The following is a 26,857-nucleotide window of genomic DNA, read 5'->3' as shown; positions in this document are numbered from 1 at the left end:
GAAGTCTGAGGTCATTAACCCTGTCTGTCTGAACCCACTGGTCTCAGGAACAGAGCTGCATACTTCCCCATGTGTTCAGCTGATGAATCCTGGTCATTCTTATGTGCTGAAGCCTGGCTGCTCTCTCACAGTGAAGAAACTCTAATGTGAGACTCATAAGAGATGGATTTGCCTGAAACTGTAAGTTCACAATGTTCTGGCTCAGCCTCTCGATTGACAGGTTTACTGCACAAATCTTGAATTTTGCTCCTGTATCTCAACATATCTACATTAAAAAATGTTTCTACATGTATTTACATAAGTCTGCACTCATTCATTTTATTTATTTACATATTTCTAAATCCACTTATTCCTGTATTTTCACTGTGTCATTAGGTTCACTGGGAGTGCGGTCCTAACCTCCCTCTAAAGCAGCATGGTTCAGCTCGAGAAATCTGTCCACAGCCGGCGGTGCTTGTGTCTGAGAGAACGGTGATGTCACCGCAGAGACATTACATCGATTTTACGACAAATTTCATAATAATGAGATACTTGTTGTAAGTCGTAATTTTGTGGCAGAGTCTAAATTCAAAAAGTCAAAATGTATAGCACTTTTTACAACAGTCGCAAAGCAGCTTTACAGAATTAGTAACAGAACACACTCCCTCAACAGGGGGCGCTGTAACCAGATCATCAGTGTTACTTACTTCACCTGGCAGTGTTTTTAATCTTGTGGCACACACTGATGTCACCGATTACATGAAAGAAACTGACCGTCTGCAAGAACATGTCAATCACTCACTCAAACCCAATGTCCTGTGACTGAAGTGTACAGTGACAGGGTGCGAGTTCAGTAAGATACTGTGGGACTCAACTATTTAGAGATTCATACGCCAAGAGGAGTATTTTATATCTTACACCTGGTACATTTGGGGAAGATGAAACACAAGTGTGTGTGTGTGTGTGTGTTCACTGCCACTGTCGGGTTAAATGTAGAGGCACAATTTCATCGTTAGTGTACAGCAATAAAAGCATGTTTACATTTCTGACTTGACACATTACACATTTATCGTCTGATAGCACCGCCACTCCTAATACAGACAACTCTTTAACAAAGACAATAGTTCTACATAGAACTCTGAACACTTAAATGCAGGAGGGGGTGCTGTCAGATTCGTCTACAGTGCCTTTATGTCCATTTAGGAGCGTCTGTAATTTTTAAGGTGGAGCGGTGTGTATGAGTAAGAAGCGACTGTATCTTTTAAGGTGGAGCTGTGTGTGTGAGTAAGAAGCGACTGTATCTTTTAAGGTGGAGCGGTGTGTGTGAGTAAGAAGTGACTGTATATTTTAAGGTGGAGCGGTGTGTGTGAGTAAGAAGCCTTTTAGAACCTTCTGTTTCCATTCATTTCATTTATTTAAACTATTCATTTATTTAAAAACTCCAGCAGCACTGCTGTGTCTGATCCACTCTACACCAGCACAACACACACTAACACACCACCACCACGTCAGTGTCACTGCAGCGCTGAGAATGATCCATCACCACATCACACCTGCTCTGTGGGGGTCCTGAGCAGAGTTAGGGGCTAACAAAGCATGCAGAGCAACAGATACAGGACCACAGTGTGTCACTATAGAACTACAGAAGCAAGGAGGAGGTTTTAATGTTATGGCTGGTTGGTGGAGTCAGAGCGGACCTCAGGTGAGCCCCAGGTGAGTGTTTTGTCGGTGTTTAAAGGATCGTGTGACGTCACATCGCTTAGGGAACGGACCAGATCCGCTGACGTCAGGTTGAGCTGTGATGTGGTCATCGTGACACGCCCCTCTGAGCGCGCGCGGGCAGCAGGAGCAGTCTGGACCGAGCCCCTTGCGCGGAGCTTGAGGGATGGATCCGCCGGGACGCCGGAGCAGGACGCCGCAAATATAGAACAGCGCTGGACGGACACCGTTCCTGTGTTCACCGTGTTCTCCCCACCCGCCTCGCGCCGGAGCACATCACGTTCCCACAGGATCTAAACACCACACACACACACACACACAATCACACACACACACCCTGCGCTTTCTCGGAGTTATCACGTGTTTAAGCCACTTCATCCTCCACCGCCTCCTCCGCCTCCACCTCCAGCGGCAGCGGCGCAGGGGAAAAGACGAGAATCAGAGGTTGAACACCTGCAACAACACCGCCGAGTGACCGGGGACCTCCGAGACCCCGGACCCCCGCACTCCCAGCGCCGCGGAGGACGCAGTTCCCCGAGCCCAGGCGAATACAGTCGGGCTGTGGATAAGTTTCTCATCGTGTGGGAATACACTCGTGCTCGTGCTGTCTTTCTCCCATTCTCTGTGGAAACGTGAAAACCCAAAACATTGGAGAGGAACGTACCCCGAGCAGAGACCAGCTCCACCTCCCTGCGCCCCCCCACCCCCAAGTCAAGCCAAGACCCTGGTGAGTACCGGAGGGGCAGGTTTTATCTGCTGTTGGTCAGTGGGCGAGGGAGAGGACGACACGCAGCTGAATATCTCGCGTGGCTCGGGGGGCCTCGTTAAAAGTAGGTCTGCGTCTGGGCTGCTGTGTGTGTGTGTGTTTTGAAAACAGTGCGCAGCAGCACATCCACCACCGCGTTTACGCACAAACATCTTCCTCCGCCGCTTCATTTAAGCCTCGTCTGAGTCACTACAGCCCCGTACAGGCTTTAAACGCGCGGCTCTTGACGTCTTTGTAACACTGTCACGGAGCCTAGTACAACTGCGTGCAAATGTGGCGACCCGACCCGTGGTTGATTTAGAGCAGAGACGCACTGTGGCTTTAATAAACATGGGTTGATTATGTGGAGCGCGCCGCTCACCTCGAGCCACTTACTTTTCACAACACAGCCCTCAGCCGTTCATCCACACGTTCACTCAGCCATTCATCCACACGTTCATCCACACGTTCACTCAGCCATTCATCCACACGTTCATCCACACTTTCACTCAGCCGTTCATCCACACGTTCATTCAGCTGTTCATCCACACGTTCATTCAGCTGTTCATCCTCTCATTCATTTAGCTGTTTATCCACACATTCATCCACACGTTCACTCAGCCATTCATCCACACGTTCATCCACACTTTCACTCAGCCGTTCATCCACACGTTCATTCAGCTGTTCATCCACACGTTCATTCAGCTGTTCATCCACACGTTCATTCAGCCATTCATCCACACATTCATTCAGCTGTTCATCCTCTCATTCATTTAGCTGTTTATCCACACATTCATCCACACGTTCACTCAGCCATTCATCCACATGTTCATTCAGCTGTTCATCCACACGTTCATTCAGCTGTTCATCCACACGTTCACTCAGCCATTCATCCACACATTCATCCACACGTTCACTCAGCCGTTCATCCACACGTTCATTCAGCCGTTCATCCTCTCATTCATTTAGCTGTTTATCCACACATTCATCCACACGTTCATCCACACGTTCACTCAGCCGTTCATCCACACATTCATTCAACTGTTCATCCACACGTTCACTCAGCCATTCATCCACACGTTCATCCACACGTTCATTCAGCTGTTCATCCACACGTTCATTCAGCCGTTCATCCTCTCATTCATTTAGCTGTTTATCCACACATTCATCCACACGTTCATTCAGCTGTTCATCCACACGTTCACTCAGCCATTCATCCACACGTTCATCCACACGTTCATTCAGCTGTTCATCCACACGTTCATTCAGCCGTTCATCCTCTCATTCATTTAGCTGTTTATCCACACATTCATCCACACGTTCATTCAGCTGTTCATCCACACGTTCATCCACACGTTCACTCAGCCGTTCATCCACACGTTCATTCAGCTGTTCATCCACACGTTCATCCACACGTTCACTCAGCCGTTCATCCACACGTTCATTCAGCTGTTCATCCACACATTCATTCAGCCGTTCATCCACACATTCATTCAGCCGTTCATCCTCTCATTCATTTAGCTGTTTATCCACACATTCATCCACACGTTCATTCACACATCAGTGCTTGATAAATACGTTCTGTCAATGTACTTTTGGAGCAGCGTGTGTTCACCCTTCCAGTGTCCACCAGTCAGTACTCAGTGGTGACCGTTCAGTGGTCAGTGCTCAGCGGTCAGTACTCAGTGGTCAGAACTCAGGGGTTATTAATCAGTACTCAGCAGTCAGTACTCAGAGGTTATCAGTCAGCATTCAGTGGTCAGTACTCAGTGGTCATTATTCAGTGGTCAGTACTCAGCAGTCAGCACTCAGTGGTCAGTACTCAGCGGTCAGTAGTCAGTACTCAGTGGTCAGTAGTCAGTACTCAGTGGTCTGTACTCAGTGGTCTGTACTCAGCGGTCTGTACTCAGTGGTCAGTACTCAGTGGTCATTATTCAGTGGTCAGTACTCAGCAGTCAGCACTCAGTGGTCAGTACTCAGCGGTCAGTAGTCAGTACTCAGTGGTCAGTAGTCAGTACTCAGTGGTCTGTACTCAGTGGTCTGTACTCAGCGGTCTGTACTCAGTGGTCAGTACTCAGTGGTCTGTACTCAGCGGTCAGTACTCAGTGGTCAGTGGTCAGTACTCAGCAGTCAGTACTGAGGGGTTATCGGTCAGTGGTCAGTACTCAGTGGTCAGTGATCAGTGGTCAGTACTCAGTGGTCAGTACTCAGCGGTCAGTGGTCAGTACTCAGTGATCAGTGGTCAGTACTCAGTGGTCAGTACTCAGTGGTCAGTACTCAGGGGTTATGGGTCAGTACTCAGTGGTCAGTGGTCAGTACTCAGCGGTTAGTGGTCAGTACTCAGTGGTCAGTACTCAGGGGTTATGGCTCAGTACTCAGTGGTCAGTACTCAGCGGTTAGTGGTCAGTACTCAGTGGTCAGTACTCAGGGGTTATGGGTCAGTACTCAGTGGTCAGTGGTCAGTACTCAGCGGTTAGTGGTCAGTACTCAGTGGTCAGTGGTCAGTACTCAGCGGTTAGTGGTCAGTACTCAGTGATCAGACTGATCTGTTCCTGTTTTTCCTTTTTTAAAACAGGGCTTATCCTTGTGCCCAGCACATTCTTACTGCCCTTTCATCACAACAAGGGCCACATTGTTCAGGGAGAGGTACAGCACACTGTGGGTTCATTAAAAACCGTGATTATAAACACTACCTCACTGACATTTTAAACTCAGACAGAGGTAAGACGCATGGGAGTGTATTATTTATTGATCACCAAAGACGTAATAAAAGTGTATTAATAAGTTTTAAAGTGTTTTTAACACTTAACACATAACTGTAGTAAATTAAAACATTCTCTTCAATTCTTTTTACAGTAAATGTGTGTCGCATTAAAATCACAGTCTCATTGTCTTCAACAGAAAAGAACCTAAGACTGAAGCTGTGTGGAGGGTGAGGAGTTTATTGGGCGCTGCGTTGGTTCTGAGCTCCATCAGGAAAAAGCTGCAGAAGACTGTGATGGGTTTGTTCTGTTCTTGGGGACAATACTGTGTCCAAAGGTCCGTGTGAGTGTGGGTTTAGACCAGTTACAGATGGAGGCAGAGTCAGAGTCGGGAACAGAGCTGCGCTTGTAGCTTATCTTTATGTTGAATTAAATGATGATTGTGATTTAATGCGACACAGTTTCTGTACAATAAAAGTTAATTGTAGTTTTTAATTAGAGTTCTACGCAACAGAAACCTATTGGGGCACCCACTGTTTACTGGTGTCCTGAGAAAAGTCACGCATTAAGGTGTGTGTGGTTTGCGGAGCTCCATTCGCCCTGACGCTGTACTTCAGGAACACACTCACTTCTCGTCTCTGTGCAGGTTTTCGTGCGTCAATGGCGAGGAACTGCATTCGGGAAACGTCCGCCAAGGAGAAGGAAACCTTTCTGAGGAGGATGGACCTGCCAAGTAAAGAGAGCTGGTCTCCGGAGAATGGGCCCAACAAAGCCAGGGGGTCCGTGTGCTGCTCCGGCCTAAAGGTAACACCCAGACGGTCCGTCCAGTCCAGGGTTAAACCTAAAGGAAGTCCTAGTTGTCTGTGATTGGAGGAGAGGCTGTGTTTGTTGTGTTTTGTGTAGCACAGAGCACCATGGAGATGGAGAAAGGCTGATTTCTTGCATGGCGAGGTCAGAATAACATTCAGCTTTACTTTGTGGTGGAGACAGAGTGCGGAGAACAGAGAGGGGCTTCAGAGCGGGCTTCTGACTCTAATGATTTAAACAGGAGGGGGGTTGGGGTCGGGGGGAGGGGGGTGGGGATGGCCTTTGTCTGTCTGTGTTTGTGAGATTCACAGAGGGTTCCTTCAGCTTTGTGTACAGACACATCACGCATTATCCACACTGTTACACACTGATATATATATACACCCTCTTCTACAGCTTCACACTGCAGTCCACCTGTGGCTCCGCATACTTTATTACCCCCCCCCCCCTTTCCCCCCTGTTCCCCAGCGCTCAGGACCCCCACAGAGCAGGTGTGATGTGGTGGTGGATCATTCTCAGTGCTGCAGTGACACTGACGTGGTGGTGGTGTGTTAGTGTGTGTTGTGCTGGTGTAGAGTGGATCAGACACAGCAGTGCTGCTGGAGTTTTTAAACCCTGTGTCCACTCTCTGTCCACTCTGTGAGACACTCCTCCCTCGTTGGTCCACCTTGTAGATGTAGAGTCAGAGACAGTAGCTCATTTGTTGCTGCAGATTGTCCACAGGACACCGCCCACAGGACACCTCCCACAGGACACCTCCCACAGGACAACGCCCACACGACACAGCCCACAGGACACAGCCCATAAGACACCTCCCACAGGACACTGCCAACAGGACACCTCCCACAGGACACCACTTACAGGACACCTCCCACAGGACACCTCCCACAGGACACAGCCTACAGGACACCGCCCACAGGACACAGCCCACAGGACACCGCCCACAGGACACTGCCCACAGTACACATCCCACAGGACACCACTTACAGGACACCTCCCACAGGACACCTCCCACAGGACACAGCCCACAGGACACCGCCCACAGGACACAGCCCACAGGACACCGCTTACAGGACACAGCCCACAGGACACCTCCCACAGGACACCTCCCACAGGACACTGCCCACAGGGCACCACCCACAGGACACCGCCCACAGAACACCTCCCAAAGGACACCCCGCAAAAGACACTTCCCACAGAACACTGCCCACAGGACATCGCCCACGGGACAGTGTTGGCCTACTGGACCTACTGAAAATTACTTTTTTTTTTGCAGTGTCCCCATTTGGACCCAAACATCACCAACTCCAGCGGCCACTAGAGCTTTACACAGATCTTTTTTATCCAGGTCCTGATCAGGCCCAAACCTGCTTAGCTGCATGTTCTGATGGTCAGGTGCTGTGGAGGAGCAGAGTGTGAGTGTGAGTGTGAGTGTGTGTGTGTGCTTATGAGCAGAATCTGAGGAGATAATCATTAGTCTCTCATTTCTACCACAGGAACACAGAGCTCCAGTCAAACACAGGGCTTCACACACTCACCCACACACTCACACACACACACACACACACACACACACAGAGAGAGAGAGAGAGAGAGAGAGAGAGAGAGAGAGAGAAATAAGAGCACTGAGTAAAAACGGAGAAGAAAGAGAACAGAGTGAAAACAGCTAAAAACCAGAGCTTCTGCTCCTCGCTCCTCACTGCTGTGCGCTCGGGGTCGGGGTGAACAGCGAGCGGCTCATTATCATTTAAAGGAACAGGTGCTGAAAGCGGGCGTTCTGAACAGGGCTGTTTACACAGGGGGAGAACACTGCTGTGGGGCTCGTGGGGTTTGGACCAAAGCAGGTCACAGACGTTTCACTCAGAAACAGAACTGTGCTCCACTGTGGAGAAGAAGTGTGTGTGAGTGTGTGTGTGTGTGTGTTGACACCCACCAGATCTGAGTGTAGAGCTTGCTTTTCGACCCAAGATCTCCATGAGACAATAGTGCTAAAGCAGCTATAATCCGATTATCCCGTTCCGAGGCGCATAAAAAACAGTGGACCTTTCTGGGAAATGGGAAAGTGCTGATGTGGTGCTCTGTGCACTTAGACTTGTGTTGAGCTTAATCCTGTTATAAATCTCCCACTGTGTGTTCATTTATGATTTCCAAGTTTCTCTCACTGAGCCTGGGTCCAGTTCTGAATCTGACACATGACACATCTCACACAGTCTGCTCTGCTTCAGCCGCATGTTGGCGATATCCACTGAGAGAGCCTCTGGCCAGAGCCCTGCTCAAACGTGTCTGTACTCTACGCAAGGAGAGGCACAATTAAATGTGACCTCCCCATTGTTTTGTTTTTCCAGTTTTCTAGTTTTTCATTTCTGCTCACAGGGAGAACACACCACACTCCTCAAAGACAGTCACCCGGAGGAAACCCACGCAGACACAGGGAGAACACACCACACTCCTCAAAGACAGTCACCCGGAGGAAACCCACACAGACACAGGGAGAACACACCACACTCCTCAAAGACAGTCACCCAGAGGAAACCCACGCAGACACAGGGAGAACACACCACACTCCTCAAAGACAGTCACCCGGAGGAAACCCACGCAGACACAGGGAGAACACACCACACTCCTCAAAGACAGTCACCCGGAGGAAACCCACGCAGACACAGGGAGAACACACCACACTCCTCAAAGACAGTCACCCGGAGGAAACCCACGCAGACACAGGGAGAACACACCACACTCCTCAAAGACAGTCACCCAGAGGAAACCCACGCAGACACAGGGAGAACACACCACACTCCTCAAAGACAGTCACCCGGAGGAAACCCACGCAGACACAGGGAGAACACACCACACTCCTCAAAGACAGTCACCCAGAGGAAACCCACGCAGACACAGGGAGAACACACCACACTCCTCAAAGACAGTCACCCGGAGGAAACCCACGCAGACACAGGGAGAACACACCACACTCCTCAAAGACAGTCACCCGGAGGAAACCCACACAGACACAGGGAGAACACACCACACTCATTACAGACAGTCACCAAATCAAAATGTCAGCAGAAATCTCCTCAGTTTCTGTCGGCTCTGGACAAACAGGAAGCCGTTGTTCTCTTCAGTGGACAGTTGGGTTTACAGCAGGCTGGCGTCCCCCGCTCTGATGGTACAGTTCACCACACTAAACATTGATGACTACAAACTGATGGCGTCACAAAGCAGCTTCACAGACATCGGAAATTAACACAAAAACTGAAATGAATAATTAATAACCCCAGGTGAGCAGCTGAAGGCTGTGGAAGGAATAACACCCTCGAAGCTGGAGGAAGCACCTCGGGAGCAACCGGGACTCACAGTGGACCGTCCTCCTCTGATCAAACACGTTATAAACAACAGAGATTTATTTTGAACTTCAGAATGGAACGAGCCGACATGAAAATATAGAAAAATGGAAACAACAGTGAAATCCAGTGCCATTTTTAACAAATCAAATAAAACATAATGAAGATGTACTCCCTGTTTTCTATTTTTGATTTAGACTTACAGCACCAGTCAAAAGTTTGGACACATCTCATTGAGTAGTTTTTTCTTTGTTTTTTATTATTTTCTCTGTTGTAAATGAATGTGGAAGACATTAAAACTATGAAGGAACACATATGGAATTATGTAGTAAATAGAAAAGTGTTAAAGAAAGCAGACTATGTTTTATACTTTAGACTCTTCACAGTAGCCCCCTGTTGCTTTGACGACAGCTTCACACACTCTCTCCGTTCTCTCAGTCGGCTTCATGAGGTCGTCACCTGGAACGGTTTTCAGTGAACGGCCGTGGCCTCGTCCAGAGTTAATCTGTAGAACCGCTCTCTTCTGAATGTGTCTGAGACTGTAACTGGGGCTGTGCAGAGGTAGGGGCTGGTACACAGCTCTATACAGTGACTAGCTCTACTCCACCAATCACTGATGAGGAGAGGTGTCCAAACTTTTGACTGGCGCTGCATATGGTCAGAAAACTGAGCTGATAAATGTTACACAGACACACAGCTCCAGAGCAGTTTTCTGTGCACCATCAGATTCAGCTTCAGCCCAAAGCAGAGTGTCTGTAAACTTTTGGCCTCGTAACACATCCTCCTCCCAACCTCAGTCGGCTGGACTCTGGACATGGATTTTCAGTGAGGCACATGAGGACCTTCAGCCCCTCACATCTAATCTGATTACACCAGTGGGGCAGTGTGAAGGGGTTTCAGGCTGCAGCTTTCTAGTTACCTGTGTTTACAGCAGTGCACCGCTCTGTCCTCAGGAAACGATTTTATAATTTACAACTTATAACTCTGTTTAAAGATCATGTCTTTGGGAGATAAAAGAGTGTTTTAGTGATGGAGAGTCTGTACAGTAGGTGCCAGTCTGACCCACGTGATTTACATGGGGTGAGAGCTGTCATATGCTTCCAATTTCTAAATAAAGAATTGCCCATTCAGCCTCGGTCACCCCCCTGACCCCCCGCCCCCACCGACCCAGTCATATGCACTGACCTCTGTCCACACTGAGAGATCACACTGAGAGAACTCCAGCCACTGAGATGAGAGACAAAATCGGAACAAATTCAATATCTTTTTTGCATACGGTAATTCTGGAAGACAAGTCTGTACCGGTTTCTTCTGCTTCTTCTGTTCTCCCTGTGTCAGCGTGGGTTTCCTCCAGGTGCTCTGGTTTTCTCCCACAGTCCAAACAGACGTTGAGTGTGAAAGTCTTCACTGGAGTGTGAGTGAGTGAGTGAGTGAGTGACTGGGTGAGTGAGTGAGTGAGTGACTGGGTGAGTGAGTGAGTGTCTGGGTGAGTGAGTGAGTGAGTGAGTGAGTGAGTGAGTGACTGACTGACTGACTGAGTGAGTGACTGAGTGAGTGAGTGACTGGGTGAGTGAGTGAGTGTCTGGGTGAGTGAGTGTGTGAGTGAGTGAGTGAGTGTGTGAGTGAGTGGGTGAGTGAGTGAGTGAGTGACTGGGTGAGTGAGCGAGTGAGTGACTGAGTGAGTGAGTGAGGGACTGGGTGAGTGAGTGAGTGAGTGAGTGAGTGAGTGAGTGAGTGGGTGAGTGAGTGTCTGGGTGAGTGAGTGAGTGGGTGAAAGAGTGAGTGAGTGAGTGAGTGACTGGGTGAGTGACTGAGTGAGTGAGTGAGTGACTGGGTGAGTGAGTGTCTGGGTGAGTGAGTGAGTGAGTGAGTGAGTGAGTGTCTGGGTGAGTGAGTGACTGGGTGAGTGAGTGAGTGAGTGGGTGAGTGAGTGAGTGAGTGAGTGAGTGAGTGACTGGGTGAGTGAGTGAGTGTCTGGGTGTGTGAGTGAGTGAGTGAGTGTCTGGGTGAGTGAGTGTGTGAGTGAGTGAGTGACTGGGTGAGTGAGTGAGTGTCTGGGTGAGTGAGTGAGTGGGTGAGTGAGTGACTGGGTGAGTGAGTGAGTGTCTGGGTAAGTAAGTGAGTGAGTGAGTGAGTGGGTGAGTGAGTGTCTGGGTGAGTGAATGTGTGAGTGAGTGAGTGAGTGAGTGAGTGAGTGACTGGGTGAGTGAGTGAGTGAGTGTCTGGGTAAGTAAGTGAGTGAGTGAGTGAGTGAGTGGGTGAGTGAGTGTCTGGGTGAGTGAGTGAGTGAGTGAGTGAGTGAGTGAGTGAGTGACTGGGTGAGTGAGTGAGTGAGTGACTGGGTGAGTGAGTGAGTGTCTGGGTGAGTGAGTGAGTGAGTGAGTGAGTGAGTGAGTGACTGACTGACTGACTGAGTGAGTGACTGAGTGAGTGAGTGACTGGGTGAGTGAGTGAGTGTCTGGGTGAGTGAGTGTGTGAGTGAGTGAGTGAGTGTGTGAGTGAGTGAGTGAGTGGGTGAGTGAGTGAGTGAGTGAGTGACTGGGTGAGTGAGCGAGTGAGTGACTGAGTGAGTGAGTGAGGGACTGGGTGAGTGAGTGAGTGAGTGAGTGAGTGAGTGAGTGAGTGAGTGGGTGAGTGAGTGTCTGGGTGAGTGAGTGAGTGAGTGAGTGGGTGAAAGAGTGAGTGAGTGAGTGAGTGACTGGGTGAGTGACTGAGTGAGTGAGTGAGTGACTGGGTGTGTGAGTGTCTGGGTGAGTGAGTGAGTGAGTGAGTGAGTGAGTGTCTGGGTGAGTGAGTGACTGGGTGAGTGAGTGAGTGAGTGGGTGAGTGAGTGAGTGAGTGAGTGAGTGAGTGACTGGGTGAGTGAGTGAGTGTCTGGGTGTGTGAGTGAGTGAGTGAGTGTCTGGGTGAGTGAGTGTGTGAGTGAGTGAGTGACTGGGTGAGTGAGTGAGTGTCTGGGTGAGTGAGTGAGTGGGTGAGTGAGTGACTGGGTGAGTGAGTAAGTGTCTGGGTAAGTAAGTGAGTGAGTGAGTGAGTGGGTGAGTGAGTGTCTGGGTGAGTGAATGTGTGAGTGAGTGAGTGAGTGAGTGAGTGAGTGAGTGACTGGGTGAGTGAGTGAGTGTCTGGGTAAGTAAGTGAGTGAGTGAGTGAGTGAGTGGGTGAGTGAGTGTCTGGGTGAGTGAGTGAGTGAGTGAGTGAGTGACTGGGTGAGTGAGTGAGTTAGTGACTGGGTGAGTGAGTGAGTGAGTGACTGGGTGAGTGAGTGAGTGAGTGTCTGGGTGAGTGAGTGAGTGAGTGACTGGGTGAGTGAGTGAGTGTCTGGGTGAGTGAGTGAGTGAGTGAGTGACTGGGTGAGTGAGTGAGTGTCTGGGTAAGTAAGTGAGTGAGTGAGTGAGTGAGTGGGTGAGTGAGTGTCTGGGTGAGTGAGTGTGTGAGTGAGTGACTGGGTGAATGTCTGGGTGAGTGAGTGAGTGAGTGAGTGAGTGACTGGGTGAGTGAGTGAGTGACTGGGTGAGTGAGTGAGTGAGTGAGTGAGTGAGTGAGTGAGTGGGTGAGTGAGTGAGTGGGTGAGTGAGTGAGTGAGTGAGTGTCTGGGTGACTGAGTGAGTGAGTGAGTGAGTGAGTGAGTGAGTGACTGGGTGAGTGAGTGAGTGACTGGGTGAGTGAGTGAGTGAGTGAGTGAGTGGGTGAATGTGTAAAGGTGTGTCCCTGCCTTGCGCTCTCCAACATTAATGAATGGGATTGTTTATAGTGTTGCTATTGTAATCTAGATTAAATCTTAAAAGTCACAGGTTATGAAGAAATCTGCATGTTCACATTACTGTGTGAATCTGGAGCCCACCAACGCACACACTGTGAAACAAGACCCCTGTTAGTTTTCTGTGTGCTGCCTGAGTCAGAAAACACCGGATAAAACAAGCCGTTCTGAATCTGATCTTGCTTCTGACGTCTGAGGGGCCCCGCCCCCTCGTCTGAGTCTGTCCAATCACAGCGCTGGACCCGTGTTTATGTGAGAGCACAAAGACGAGATTAAACTCAGCAAAACAGACACAACGAGCGCGGAGAAATAAGAGCACTGAGTAAAAACGGAGAAGAAAGAGAACAGAGTGAAAACGGCTAAAAACCAGAGCTTCTGCTCCTCGCTCCTCACTGCTGTGCGCTCGGGGTCGGGGTGAACAGCGAGCGGCTCATTATCATTTAAAGGAACAGGTGCTGAAAGCGGGCGTTCTGAACAGGGGCTGTTTACACAGGGGGAGAACACTGCTGTGGGGCTCGTGGGGTTTGGACCAAAGCAGGTCACAGACGCTTCATTAAGAAACAGAACTGTCTTCAGGACCAGAGCACTACCCATTTATGCAGATGCCTGATCAGTTAAATCGGGAGCTGTGGTGAGACACACGACGCTGAGGAATCACTGAGACGAAGACAGCTGTCATCAACAGGATCCTAAAACTGTTTCTGTTAAATCCGTCATTATCAACCGCACTGTGTTTTTCCACCTTCCCTGGTCCTTGTCTCTCCGGCTGGATGTGGCTGTGTCGCTCAGTAACGTGACATAAGCTCTCCTAATCCTCTCTTTGTCCACTACCTTTAATGCAGTGCAGCTTGAGAAATGAAGTCCCCCGCCCAGCCATCTGCCTTCTTTTCCGGCTTCTTTCCCCCCTCCCAGCTTCTCCTATAACTTATGGGTTTAAAAGCGTGTTGTTGATGCTATGTCTTTGCGTTTAGAGACAGACAGAGCTGCAGAATGTGATGCTTTAGCGTCTGAAAAATGATTCAGAGTGTCTCTCTCTCTCTCTCTCTCTCTCTCTCTCTCTCTCTCTCTCATTCCAGATGTTCCTCATAGCCTTGTCCTTTGCCTACTTTTCGAAGGCTTTATCTGGGAGCTATATGAAAAGCACAATAACTCAGCTGGAGAGGCGCTTTGACATCCCCAGTTATTTAATAGGAGTCATTGATGGAAGCTTTGAAATAGGTAAGAACCGGATCATCCTGCGTCAGCAGACCCCTTCATTCTGGTGGGTCTCAGCTGAGCTCAAGTCACAGAATCTCTCTTTTAAGGAAAATAGCAGCTTTTCATGGAGCCAGCAGTGTTCCCTCTGCAGTATTAGCATAGGGGAAATAATCCAGAGGCTTAGCAGGTGTGCAGTAAGGTATGTCACTCATCAACAACACGGGGAAGCGGTGGGCCACACAGCCTTATACAACACAAACAGGAGCCCACATACCCATGTTCAAACCACAGCAGTGTATTTAATATTTGGAAATGTGCCCCCAGAGCCGGGGGGTGATGCACCCTGTCCGTGCTGCCCTCTGTGTTTCCTATCACTGTGTGAAAGGAGCAGGATGCTGCCTGTTGAAAACCTTGTCTAAATTTTGAGTGAGTGTGTTCACATTTAGAAATGGAACTGAGGGAATGGACACATTTTCTAATTTTCTCTCAAATAATTGTAATAATTTCAAGCTTTTTTTTTTCAGGCGCTTATCTGTGTTTTCTTTTGTGGGGTATTTTTATGGATATATTTATTCTGCATGGTACAGATTGTCTTAAATTCCATGGTTAAAAAAATCAAATTTAACAGTAAATATATATACTTTCAAAAGTCTTTTATGGACTGAAGCAGGGCTCTTTAAGAGCACAGACCCAGCAGAAACAGCAGCGCTGAGAGAAACCGTGATAAAATTACCCACCGAAACTCTTTGTTTTATCTAATCTTTTATTGAAGTTGATTCTTTAATTTTACACCACCCGTTGTGATTTAGCGTACTTTATTTGAAATAGCTAGATTACGTGACATTCATTTTAGTGGGTTAGCTCAGAAGCTAATGTTAGCCAGTTAGCAGTGAACCGTTAGCATGTTAGCACGCTAGACATGGCATGTAATTGATTAAAATACCGTGTTTAGTTTGTAATGAACCCTGAGTGTGAATCTGCTTTATTGATAGCACTGTGTGAATGTAGTGTGCACTGATGTGTTCTATGAATGTTTCATTTTAAAATCCTGTTAACACCGGAGGTCTAGACATGACAGTATGAGGAAATCCTAGGGTAAAAGAAAATATTTAAAACAGATTTATTTAAGAATATATTTTCTTAGCCATGTTCTGAGTAGAAATCGAGGCTTAACTATTAAATAACTGTCCTTCTTCACATTATTCTTTAAAAAAAAAATCAGGTTTTTTGTTCTTTAAATACAAGTTAAATAAGAGATTCTGGCTCTAAAGATAATGGAAGTGGAAGATTATAAAATTGCATTTTATAGTGATTTTAATATTGTCCACAGCAATCAAACTGATCAATTGTTACTATTAACATTAATGTTTCATAGAGTTAAAACTGTGTGGGGTCAGACTGACCTCAGATGCTTACAGGACAATTAAATCACATCCGCATGGAAATCTTATGTTTTAACATCACAGTTTAAACCTTCAATCACAAACAGTCTTTTTATAAGAAGAAATAGAAATTGTTCATTTACAATCATTTCCAGATAAAAACGTATTTTATTAAAACTCAAAGATAAGTGTGGGTTAAAGGATTAAAGCGTAGTGTTTTATCGTCACATTCACAGTAAACGTTATGTAGTAGTTGAGCTGATTTGATGTGATTTAGGGGTAAATCACTGTCGTTTTGTGATTTGTTTGTGATTGTTCTGTCTTTAAATGGTCAGCGACAGACAGACACTTTTAAAGAGAGATGAAGCAACAGTGAAACTCCTGTAAGTGTTGGAGCTGTGAAATAAAAGCCACCTAGAGCTGCTGTTACTGATTGTTATTTGCTAAAAATTAGGAAATAGTTGATGTTTAATTTCTGAGTAAGTACAACTTACTAAAAATAATGAAAAATACAACAATAAAAAAGCTCTAAAAACTAGTCAGTTAGTCAGTGTAAACAGATTTAATTCAGAGTAATTTTGGAGTGATTTTATTGGTCATTGATCATTAGATGTTCACACAGTGTGAAGGACAGCTGCTTTGTTAGAAATGATTCAGTAACTAAACGTCTACACACGTTTAATAAATATTATCACCTGTTATTGATGTGTAAAGTGCTACCTTCTGCCTCCTGTAAGGTTTAAATTTGGGGGATACGAGGTTTTGTTCCCACACGGTGTACTCTGACCTGCGACCTGTGAGCGTAAATACAGAATAAACAGTCTTTTCTTGTCGGCCGAGTGCAGGAGGCAGGGATCCTGGGCCCGTGGAGTTCCCGAGCCGGGGCTGGAGCACTGCTCTCAGCTGCAGTTGCCATTCACATGGCCCCAGCAACCAGCGTTTCCATAGGAGTGTTGCCATAGGAACAGGGCCAGAGCCAGAGCACCTAAGGCAGCCCGACTCGGATCACGTGTTCCAGTTACGTGTGCGAGCCAGTGTCAGTCAGGACACGTTTCCTCTCTCGCACTGCACTCTGAAGATTTAGGGCGTCGTGCTGTTCCTAGTTCTGTGAAGTTCAGTCCAGAGGTTACCACCCAGACATTTATAACACGCTTAATAACATTTGTAAGCACTAATTCAAACAGTGTGGCATACGTCAGAGTTTGTCAAGTACTTTCCTGCGTTCACGTGACTCATGAGACCAATGAGTTATTTCCACTGTTTTATTTGAACACAGCAGCTGTCCCTCACACTGTGTGAAAATGTCAGGACGAATGAACCAATAGGAAAGATCCAAAATTACTTTATAAATAAATCATTTTTACATTTATAACATATAACAAGGAGTTTTTTTTCCCTTTGGACAGTGGTCATATGATTTATCCCCATCATTGAGCACTCATCTCAGATTAGTAATCTCTATCACAAACACAGGTACAGCACAGGAACATCACTGTCACTGAAGCTACAGACAGTGTAGTGTATCTTTAAAGGTACAGCAGTGGTGTTAGAGTCCAGTTGTGTTCCCTAAAGGTTCATTACATTCTCTTCTCCAGAAGGAGAGGGGGATCTCTGTAATCTTTCATTATACAACTGTGGAGAATAAAAGAGCACAATAAAAGTCCTGGAGATGAAACGGGGCGAATGACATCAACACGACTTTAACATCCACAGTTAATACAGAGTAAGGTACAGGTGCTCTCCCTAATGAAAGGTACAGGAAATATACCTCAATGACAGAAAAAGTGACCAGCACAGTGACCTAAGGTTTTAGTGGCATTAGTGTTGTGTCAGGGAATTAATTCCAGTTTATTTCAAGCACAAACTGTGTCAGTTCTGACACTGACCCAAATCCACTTTAAGCCAGTACTTCGATGGGAGTTGGGTGTGTTCTGGAACAGCTTCATTAGACATGAGAATGACTTAGTAATCTGTGTGAAGAAGTTAATAGTGGGAACAACTTAATGAGACGTGTGAATGACTTAATAATGTGTGGGAGCAAGTTAATAATTTGCAGAGAGATCTGAATAATGTGTTTGAATGACTTAATAATGCATGGGAATGACTTAATATTGTGTGGGAACAACTTAATAATGTGCAGGAATAATATATTTAATGCATGAGCACAATTGAAGGCATGGGAAATATATTTCATTCCCACGCATCCTTACCTTGTTCCCACACATCGTTAAGTCACTCGGAAGGAAGTGAGTCGTGTGCATGCTGTACTTTAGTAAGAAGTTAAATCACCAGCAGAGCTCAGTGTCTTCTCTTGGCTCCAGGAAACCTGCTGGTCATTGCCTTTGTCAGTTATTTTGGTGCCAAACTTCATCGGCCGAAGATCATCGCTGTCGGGTGTCTGCTGATGTCGCTGGGGACCTTCCTAATTGCGCTCCCTCATTTCATCATTGGCCGGTAAGCTGCAGATATGAGCTCTAATGATGATGTAAATGTGAATGCGTGTGAATATGACGGGAAACGGTGGTGTGTCGTAATTCTGAATGTGACAGCGTTAATGGAACTGGTTTATTTCTGACAGTGAAGATATTCTGTGATGTTCATCAGTGAATCTGAGCTAAAGTCAGCTCTGTCATAAAATACAAGCTGTTTATTTTTAATGCCAGAAGAAACCTGGAAACCTTTTGTCATAAATATTACTTTATAAATGTGTCTAATTTCATTGGTTTTGAGCGGGGACCGTTGCTTTGAAAAGTGCTGGGGTCAGGAAAGCGAACCAGGTTTTGTATTTAATTCAGTGTCATATTAGAGGCGTGGGCTGACTGCCACATTCACAGATGTATTCACCTGTTTGGACATGTATTTTATTACCTTTCTCCACCTTTCCCAGCTCCAGAGAGGGACCAGAGCAATGTATTCTATAAAACTAGTTCCAGGGCTAGAGCTTGTGTCACCAACGTAATGACCCCTTTTAAAAGCAGCTGTTGCTACGCTGAAGCGGCGAAAGCTCCTCAGCACCATGGCCTTGCTTGTTAATAAACTGTCTTTCTCTAAACAGCAAACAGCCAGGACTGTAGAGACACTTGCCTGCACACTTCTCAAAGACACAAGAACTTTCCCAAAACTCTGCATTGAGCTTTTACACCAGACATCTCAAGTCTCCCACATATTACACCCGGCTCCCTGAGGCCTGCAGTCAGAAAAAAAATCCAAGAGCACACACAAACGGCACAGACTCTATTCCCGATCGTGTGGGAGAGAGAGAGAGAGAGAGAGAGAGAGAGAGAGAGAGAGAGAGAGGCTGTACTTGCTGTGGTAGCCAATCAGAATTTAGTCTGGGCAGTTCAGTGAGAGAGAGTAAAAAGAGCAATCAAGGTGTTTCTTCTCTTTCCACATTTTCAAAGTTCATTTCAGAAAGTGGTGGGCACAGTGTCTTCAACACGAATTACACCTGAAACAGAACTTATTCCTTCTGGACCCAAATCAACTCTCTCTAAAACTTCTTCTTTCTCTTTTTCCATCGACAATGTAACTCTGTCCCCTTCCCCTCTGGTATGTAATCTGGGCATTCTCTTCAGTTCACACATTAACTCTGTAGTTAAAATCTATTTCTCCATCTCTGTAACTCTCAGTCTGCTGCAGAAACCCTTATTCATTTCTCAGCGCCTTGACTATTGTAACTCCCTACTTACTTCCTCCCATTTGCAAAAACTCTAGTTAGAGACCTCTGCAGTTCACCTCCTCACCTGCACCTGTGCACATCCGCATATCACACCCATCCTGCAGCATCTCCACTGGCTCCCTGTAATATAAAGCTGAACTCTTCTCCTCACAAAGCTCTACATAACCTCGCTCCTTCCTCCCTGTCTGACCTCCTTATTCCCTATAACCCACCCACTCACACTCTCAGGTCTTCTTCTGCTGGTTTACTCAGTGTCCCACCCTCCATCCTTTCTCTGGACTGGCCCCCGACTCTGGAACGCTCTGCTCTCACACATCCACCTTTAGATCTAAACTGAAAACCTATTCCTTCTCTACTGTTTATAACTGTCCCCAGTCTTAAACCAGTCCTCTGTCGAGTCACACTGTGCTCTTGTTTGTGAAGTTATGACTCTGTGCTTGTGTTCTCTGTCTTCACTGTTTTCTTGTATTTTTAAAACCTGTGCGTCTTTGAGTTCTTGAAAATGTTATATATGTATAATTTATTTTTATTATATTTATGCCACAAGTAAAAGCACATGTCCTTAGTTTCTCACTAAACCCTGTTGTTCCTTACTCAGATACAAGTTCGAAACATCAGTGAGATCGTCAGTGAACTCGACAAGTAACCTCACTACATGTCTGTCCAGTGCCCCTCCCTCAGTCACAGGTACGCTTCCCCTTTCCCTCAGTCGACAGGAAAAGAAGACCGTTAGGATTGAACTCAGAAAAGCATATTATGTTTTTCACTCTGCTCCGCTCCTGTGCTGCAGCAGGCTGTGAGAACGAGTCCAGGTTGTCCATGTGGATCTATGTGTTACTGGGGAACATTCTGCGTGGAGTTGGTGAGACGCCAATCCAGCCACTGGGGATTTCATACATCGACGATCATGCTTTGGAGGACAATGCAGCCTTCTACATTGGTAAGGAATGTTCACCTTTTCTTACATAGGTTTAACGGGAACTTGTTTATTGTCTGTAATGCCCTTCCCTACTTTGCCCTGTTTCTTTAAAGTCCATGGCCTTTAGTCCCTGTTTTGCTTCTGTTTCTTTGCTCTACACCTTGCCCTACCTTTATATCCTGAACCTCAGTGGCTGTGCTTTCTCATTGTTCCCAGGTTTGCCCTTTTCTCTTGCATCTCAATAAATTAGAAAATAATCAAAAAGTAAATTAATTTCAGTAATTCAATTCAAAAAGTGAAACTCATATATTATATGGATTCATTACAGAGTGATCTATTTCAAGCATTTATTTATTTTAATGTTGATGAATTGGCTCATAGCCAATGAAAATCCAACAGTAATTATCTCAGAAAATCAGAATAATCAATGCAAATCACCTGCAAACAATCAAGGGGAAGACTCCTGACCTGACAGAGGTCCAGAAGGCAGTCATTGACACCCTCCTGCTGTATCCAATCAAATTGATGGAGAGTTGAGTGGAAGGGAACAGTGTCATATAAAAAGATGCACAAAAAAAAACGGGGAAAACCTCAGCCTTGAAATGATTGTCAAGAACAGGACATTTACAGCTTTGGGGGAGATTCACAAGGAGTGGTCTCTGTTGGAGTCAGTGCTTCAGGAGCCACCACACATAGACAGAACCAGAACATGGGCCACAGACGCATCCAGAACAAGCAAGGAAGGCAAATTGTCTTTAGGACATAATCCCTCCATCAGGTCCCAGGTCAACCTCAGGGCCTCCCAGTTTTCAGTGCCTTGTTTACCTCCAGCAGGAGATAACCCGGGGGCATCTTTACCAGACGCCCAAACAAAAATCTCAACTGGCTCCTCTTATCCTGGAGGAACAGCACCTCTAATTCCCCCCTGTCAACGAGAGTGAGCCCAGCTGTCTAACAGAGAAAACCATCCTGAAAGTTCTTGTCCATAGAAGAATGTGGAGATATAGATCGACAGATCAATTTAAAGTTGTGTTTTACAGCTCAATCTTGACCCATATGGTTTAATATAGCGATTGCATGATAGCCACTGCTCTATGCTCCATCTCACAATCCCTCTTCCCCTCCCTCGTGAACAAGAACAAGGTTCTCACCCCTTTATCGTCTGGAGTATGCAATCTCCTTTTCCATGGGATTACTATGGCCTCAGATTTTAGGTGCTCATTTGCATGCCTACGGCTTCACACTCAGCCACTCAACCACTCAAGTGTGTGCTGGAGGCCTCTGTATGAAGAAGCCAAAAGGACAACACTGTCTGTAAACCAGAGATTCTCAGACAGTCCCCTGACAGAAGCCCTCCTGTCTTTGGCTACACTTCGCTATCTTTTCTATAAATATTGTGAACAGGATTGGAGACGAGGCACAACCTTGGCAGAGCCTAGTGCTCACACTGAACAGGACGGACTTAAAGCCAAGAATGCTAACACGCTCTGAGAGTACAAAGGCCAAACAGCCAGCATTAACAGTCCTGGAACCCCACACTCCTGGAGCACCTCCCACAGAATGTCTCAGGGAACACTGTCATATGCTTTCTCCAGATCCAGAAACACATGGAAACTTTCTGAGCGAGGATTAGGAGCTGGTCTGATGTTCTGAGGCTAGGACAGAAGTTGCATTGCTCCTCCTGACTCTGAGGCTCATTAACTGGATGGAGTCTCTATCCAGGGAATCTGAGAAGCATGATACCTTAATAGATTGCTCCCACTATCTGTTCACCTTTTTAAAGCATGGACCACCACCCAGAGACACAGTCGCTTAGGTTCATGCAAAATGATAGAGAAGTGTCCACCAAGAAATCCCCAACACACAAACCTTCCATCCTTATGGATGAATCTAATCCACCCGTTGTGCTTTACCCCATGAAGATTTCAAGTCCTGGGCTGTTTCTCAATACAAAATATGTCAAGTTCAAACTGCCGTACTTGGTTGTACAAACTTGCCGAGTACAAAGTCCTGAGGACGCTGTGGTCACTATGTAATTGGAATGCCGGCGTATTTGATGAGTCACGATCACCGTGGCGCAATGGAGTTGGACACTGCCATTTTTCTTTTCTTTTTTCTTTCTTTCTTTTGCTCTGTGATAAAATGACAGTGTAAGAGAACTGACAATTGGCAGTTTGTTGTACAGTTAATTTCCAAACCATGTTATTATGTTATTATGATGGACTCATTTCATTAACGAACTTGACTTTAAGTGATTTACACATTTCCTTGAAAAATACCTCCTTATGTCCACCTTCTTCTTTTTTGCTGCCATCCTCACTTGTTTGCCATCCATGTGTCACCCACGATGCACCTGAGTCTTGCACAGAAATACTTGCTTATGACTGGAAAGTTTTCCTTCCAGTTTTGGTGCTGATCACAACCAAACTACAGAGACTCAGGTGACAGCAGGGAAAGGCACAGCCAGTCACACTGGTCATGTGGGTTACAGGGAGGCAGGACACGAGTAAAGAATGTGATTTAATGTGATTTTTCTGCACCTCTCGGTTAATGAGACATTGATGCTAATTCTTGCCGTGACACAAAAAAATAAATAGCACTGAGGTTGGTGCGAAATGCATTTTGGGATATCTGATTCTCTCAAGTCTACAGAAGTCACGTCCCAGTGCATCCTCGATATTACGGGGCAGAGCAAGAACACATTCATGGAAAAGAGCGCATCTGTGGACTTTTAAATGAAACAGTACTTGGGCTGAGACTGATGACGTTTCCCAAGGACAGGAGACAAGACACAAACACAGACAAGAGCACGTATTCAGAAACAATTCTAATCTTGTTTCTGTGTTTTTTGATCATGTATTGTGTTTTATTTCATGCTGGGTCTGGATTTTAACCCAAAGATTCATCTGCATCCTGCCTCACTGACTTCACTGTGACACAGTGACACCGTTGGTGGAGTTGAGAAGTTTTGTTTCCTTCATGTAAAAGTGGACCAGTGTAGTGTAAAACTGATTTGATTGATTTGAATTCTCAGTAGGCTCTGGACCCATTGTGACACTGATCAGGATGAAGTAGTTGAGGAAGATGAATGAATTAATGTGTTTTATCTCTCTGTCCAATCTGAAAGTAACCTTTGTCATTTGGTGTTTGACATTTGTTGTGGCGGCTCAGGGTGTGTCCAGACCATATCCGTCATTGGTCCAGTGTTTGGTTACCTGCTGGGGTCTCTGTGTGCAAAGATCTACGTGGATATTGGATTTGTCAACATGGGTGAGTAGAAGTGCTCTCATGTTGTTGTCTTTATTTTTACCTCTATGTTTTGCTGAAGTACCCGGGTATATTGATACAGCTGTTATTAATTGCATTTGCAGCTGTGAATTAAAGGCTGTGTGGTCAAAGTAAATTTTTATGTGTTAACAAACACCCAAGGTCGATAAAGGCTGGGGTCAAAGGGATTTTAGGTGTTGTGTGCTGTGTGATTGTTCTGGATGTCTCTGTAGAAGTAATGGAAATGATAGATTCATCACATTGTGCAATATTACAGTTATTTAATAAGTGGTTAGCCATGTTATGGACTGATCAGAATGAAGCACTTACAGGACTAAAATGAATGAATGAATGAAAGTCCAAGACAGCTTCTTCAATCAAGGCAAACTCACCTTACATCCTACACATCACTTGTTTACTTCTGGAATTGTGTCTAATTACCTCCAAAGTCTTCTTTTAGTCGTGCCACTTTTGGAACATCCTAAATATCTTCTAGTGCCCGTATGTTAATTGTAAAATAATAGCTGCTTATTCCTAGTTATAAATAACACTTTGTATATATTATCAGTGCGATATTGTGTGTGTAGGGTATGGTGTACATTAATGTGTGTAAAGTGTAAGTAAATCTATTTAAATATTGTACTTTTATTTTTGAACCATTTCTGCTGGAATTGGTTTTCAAAATATTGTTTCTTTTGTTTATTTACTACTGTGAGGGATTATGCACCTAAGGTTTTCACTCATGTTACACTCAGTTTAATGTGATGTTATAATGAACCTGGTTGGATTTGATTAGATTCTGATGAATGAATGAAAAAATAGTGACTTGCACCATCCAGGTGCATGCAGATTCATGCCCCTTTTTCTTGTCTGGGTCCTCCTCCATAGTAACCAATATAGCAGGTAAAATTTGACTCGAATGTGGCCCATCTGCAGTTCTCTTGTAGCCCACATTGGGACTTGAATGATCGTGTTGATTCAGGGTGAGTCTGGCTGCATCAACTCAGCCACAGCTCCACCTTAAATGGGCCAGATATCAGGGGTGTTGTGGAACAAATCTGGGACAAATCGTAGTTTGGCCTAAGTCTGACCCACACAACTCATCACGTAACCCAAGTCAAGCCTGGTTCAAGATGTATGACCCACTCAACACACACCAGTGCCGCCACTGAGCTGTAAGGTCCACAAGTAAGACAGACTCAGCCCAAATGTGTCGGCTGTCTGTGTAATGGACTCATAACTTCACTCATTTATTGGCATGCCATGCTTTGCTTAGCTCCTGCTGCTGTCTGTAATCGTGCCATTTATGTAAGCTTCGCTATTTTAAGCTAATGCCTTTTTGTTTAAACATGAACAATTTATGAAGACCTCTGTAAGGGGGTCCGAGGCGTGCGGATCTGAGCTGCAGATTGGATCTCAAACCCGCACCGGCCTAAATATTGACAGCATGTGAGACAGGAACATCTGAGAGTGTCTAGAGATCTGATGCTGCATGTATTGCCAGCGTTATCTAGCCTGGCTGCTTGGCCCAGATATTCAGAGCATGTGATTTGCTGCCGAGAAAAACATCCTGTCTGATGCGTGGTGTTTTTTTGGTGTCATAAATCCATGTTTGTGTCTTGCTGTCAAGTCAAGTGCTCTGTATTTTATTTATCGCTGTAATGTACACACACTGCAACCAAATGTATACAAGTCAAGGCAAGCATTCTGTTTCTTCCACAGAGACCATTAGCATTACCCCAGGAGATGTGCGCTGGGTAGGTGCCTGGTGGCTGGGTTACCTCATAGCGGGGTTCATCACTCTCCTCTCAGCTGTTCCCTTCTGGTTTCTCCCCAAGTCCCTCCCTGTCCCAGAGGAACGTCTGTCCAAGTGCTCTCCAGAGAGGACCAGCTTCATCAAGGACTCCCCTGTCCTGGACCACAAGTACCATGCAGATGAGCAAGCCAGCTTCTTAAGACTGGCCAAGGGTGAGGCTTTAAAACAAACCTTCCTTGGTAGGCGTACGTTAGGGTGACCATTATCTTTGTATCTAAAAAAAAAAAGAGGACACTTGGGGCAGGATGGCAGCACTGGGGCAGATGGACACTGGCACTGGGTGGAGGTTTGAGGTTGGGAGTGTGTAAATAGTTTACAAAATGAATTTTAATACATAAACAGAAACTTTAAAACAAGACGATTAGAAAAAGTCTCTATGACAAGATCATTTTATTCCTTTCCATTCAACATTTGGCCCTAAACAAAAATACAAAAGAAGCATAAGAAACAGTGTAGCTTCTCAGTCCCTGAGAATTTATGATCAAGGGAAGCTGTTCATTTCTGTTCATACCAAAGAGCAAAACTGAATCGCTGTATTGAAATTACATTCAAGCAACTCATTTACACCAGAAAACTCATGATCATAAAAGGAACTGACAAGATTACATTTGAACAGAGATTTGTTTAAACATTAGTAAAAGCAAGGACCACATTTTATCAACCAGAGTGATATGGGCTTAATAAAGGACTGGGTATCGCTGTGAACCAGATATTTATGTAGAATAGTTCCATTAAATTAAACTGTGCTGTATGTAATAAAATGCACAGCCTCGTTTATAACAATTAGCCACTTGTTCTCTGGTGTTCTGGCTTTAGAATTAAAATTAAACACAAAGCTGTGGAGATGAACTCAGTAGATCAGTAAAGGTCAGATTTGCCCATGTACTTGTGTCACTACAGGGCTTTAAGTTTTGTAAAATACAGAAGAGAAAGTGACAAACTCGTGGGTCATAAAAATGAAAAATGATAAAACACTTTAACAACCTTCAACACATTTCTGTTAGAACCTCGAGTAAATCACTTTAATGTTGAACAGAGCTCAGCTGTATGCCACGGTGAATGGAGTTTAAGACTTACAGCCTTTTCACACGGACACCTATTTTTACAGACGAGAAAATACACTTTATACACAAATTACATTTTTAAAACAAACACAGGTGTCCTTCACCCAGAGTCAGAAACGGACGGACTGCAAAGCTGGGTCAGATTTTAGAACCTGTTCTATTTTCTGTGATTTACCAATGCGTTAAACCCAACAAATGAGCAGGAAGATGTTGGCTGAAGAGCGGAACACAAAAGCTTAAAGAACGAGCAATAGGCTGAGTACATTTTGGCGGTTAAAGAAAATATAAACTCCCGCACTGAGCCTCAGGAACACTGCTGAACCCCTGTGTTGTTCTGGAGACTGGAGACGGGGTCAGTGTGGCATTTAGTTGCAGTGTTTACAGTAAAATGATAAATTCATCATCGCTCCGACTCAATGAACCAGTTTCGTCTTCCTTTTCCAGTGTCTTCTTGTGATTTCAGAGCATTGAGTCAAAAAGCATCAG

The 26,857-nt window shown here is 45.6% G+C and overlaps 1 protein-coding gene across 2 annotated transcripts in view; it reads left to right on the top strand.

Annotated features, from left to right (window-relative positions):
- The first annotated feature begins 1,509 nt into the window (after nt 1–1,509).
- slco1c1 (solute carrier organic anion transporter family, member 1C1) overlaps nt 1,510–26,857 on the top strand; it is a 41,237-nt gene continuing 15,889 nt past the window's right edge. Inside the window, exons 1-8 of one of the 2 annotated variants that reach the window (XM_066667580.1) lie at nt 1,510–2,425; nt 5,792–5,949; nt 14,124–14,265; nt 17,948–18,080; nt 19,904–19,992; nt 20,099–20,245; nt 23,396–23,494; nt 25,214–25,459. In XM_066667580.1, coding sequence (XP_066523677.1) covers nt 5,806–5,949; nt 14,124–14,265; nt 17,948–18,080; nt 19,904–19,992; nt 20,099–20,245; nt 23,396–23,494; nt 25,214–25,459 — 1,000 coding nt within the window. In that variant the 5' untranslated portion in view covers nt 1,510–2,425; nt 5,792–5,805. Of the gene's footprint in view, nt 2,426–5,791; nt 5,950–14,123; nt 14,266–17,947; nt 18,081–19,903; nt 19,993–20,095; nt 20,246–23,395; nt 23,495–25,213; nt 25,460–26,857 lie in introns of both variants that reach the window. The other variant, XM_066667578.1, reaches the window with a different exon arrangement.

The sequence above is a fragment of the Hoplias malabaricus genome, chromosome 4 (assembly GCF_029633855.1).
Source record: "Hoplias malabaricus isolate fHopMal1 chromosome 4, fHopMal1.hap1, whole genome shotgun sequence".
Classification (NCBI taxonomy): Eukaryota; Metazoa; Chordata; class Actinopteri; order Characiformes; family Erythrinidae; genus Hoplias; species Hoplias malabaricus.
This window is presented reverse-complemented; position numbering and strand designations above follow the sequence as displayed.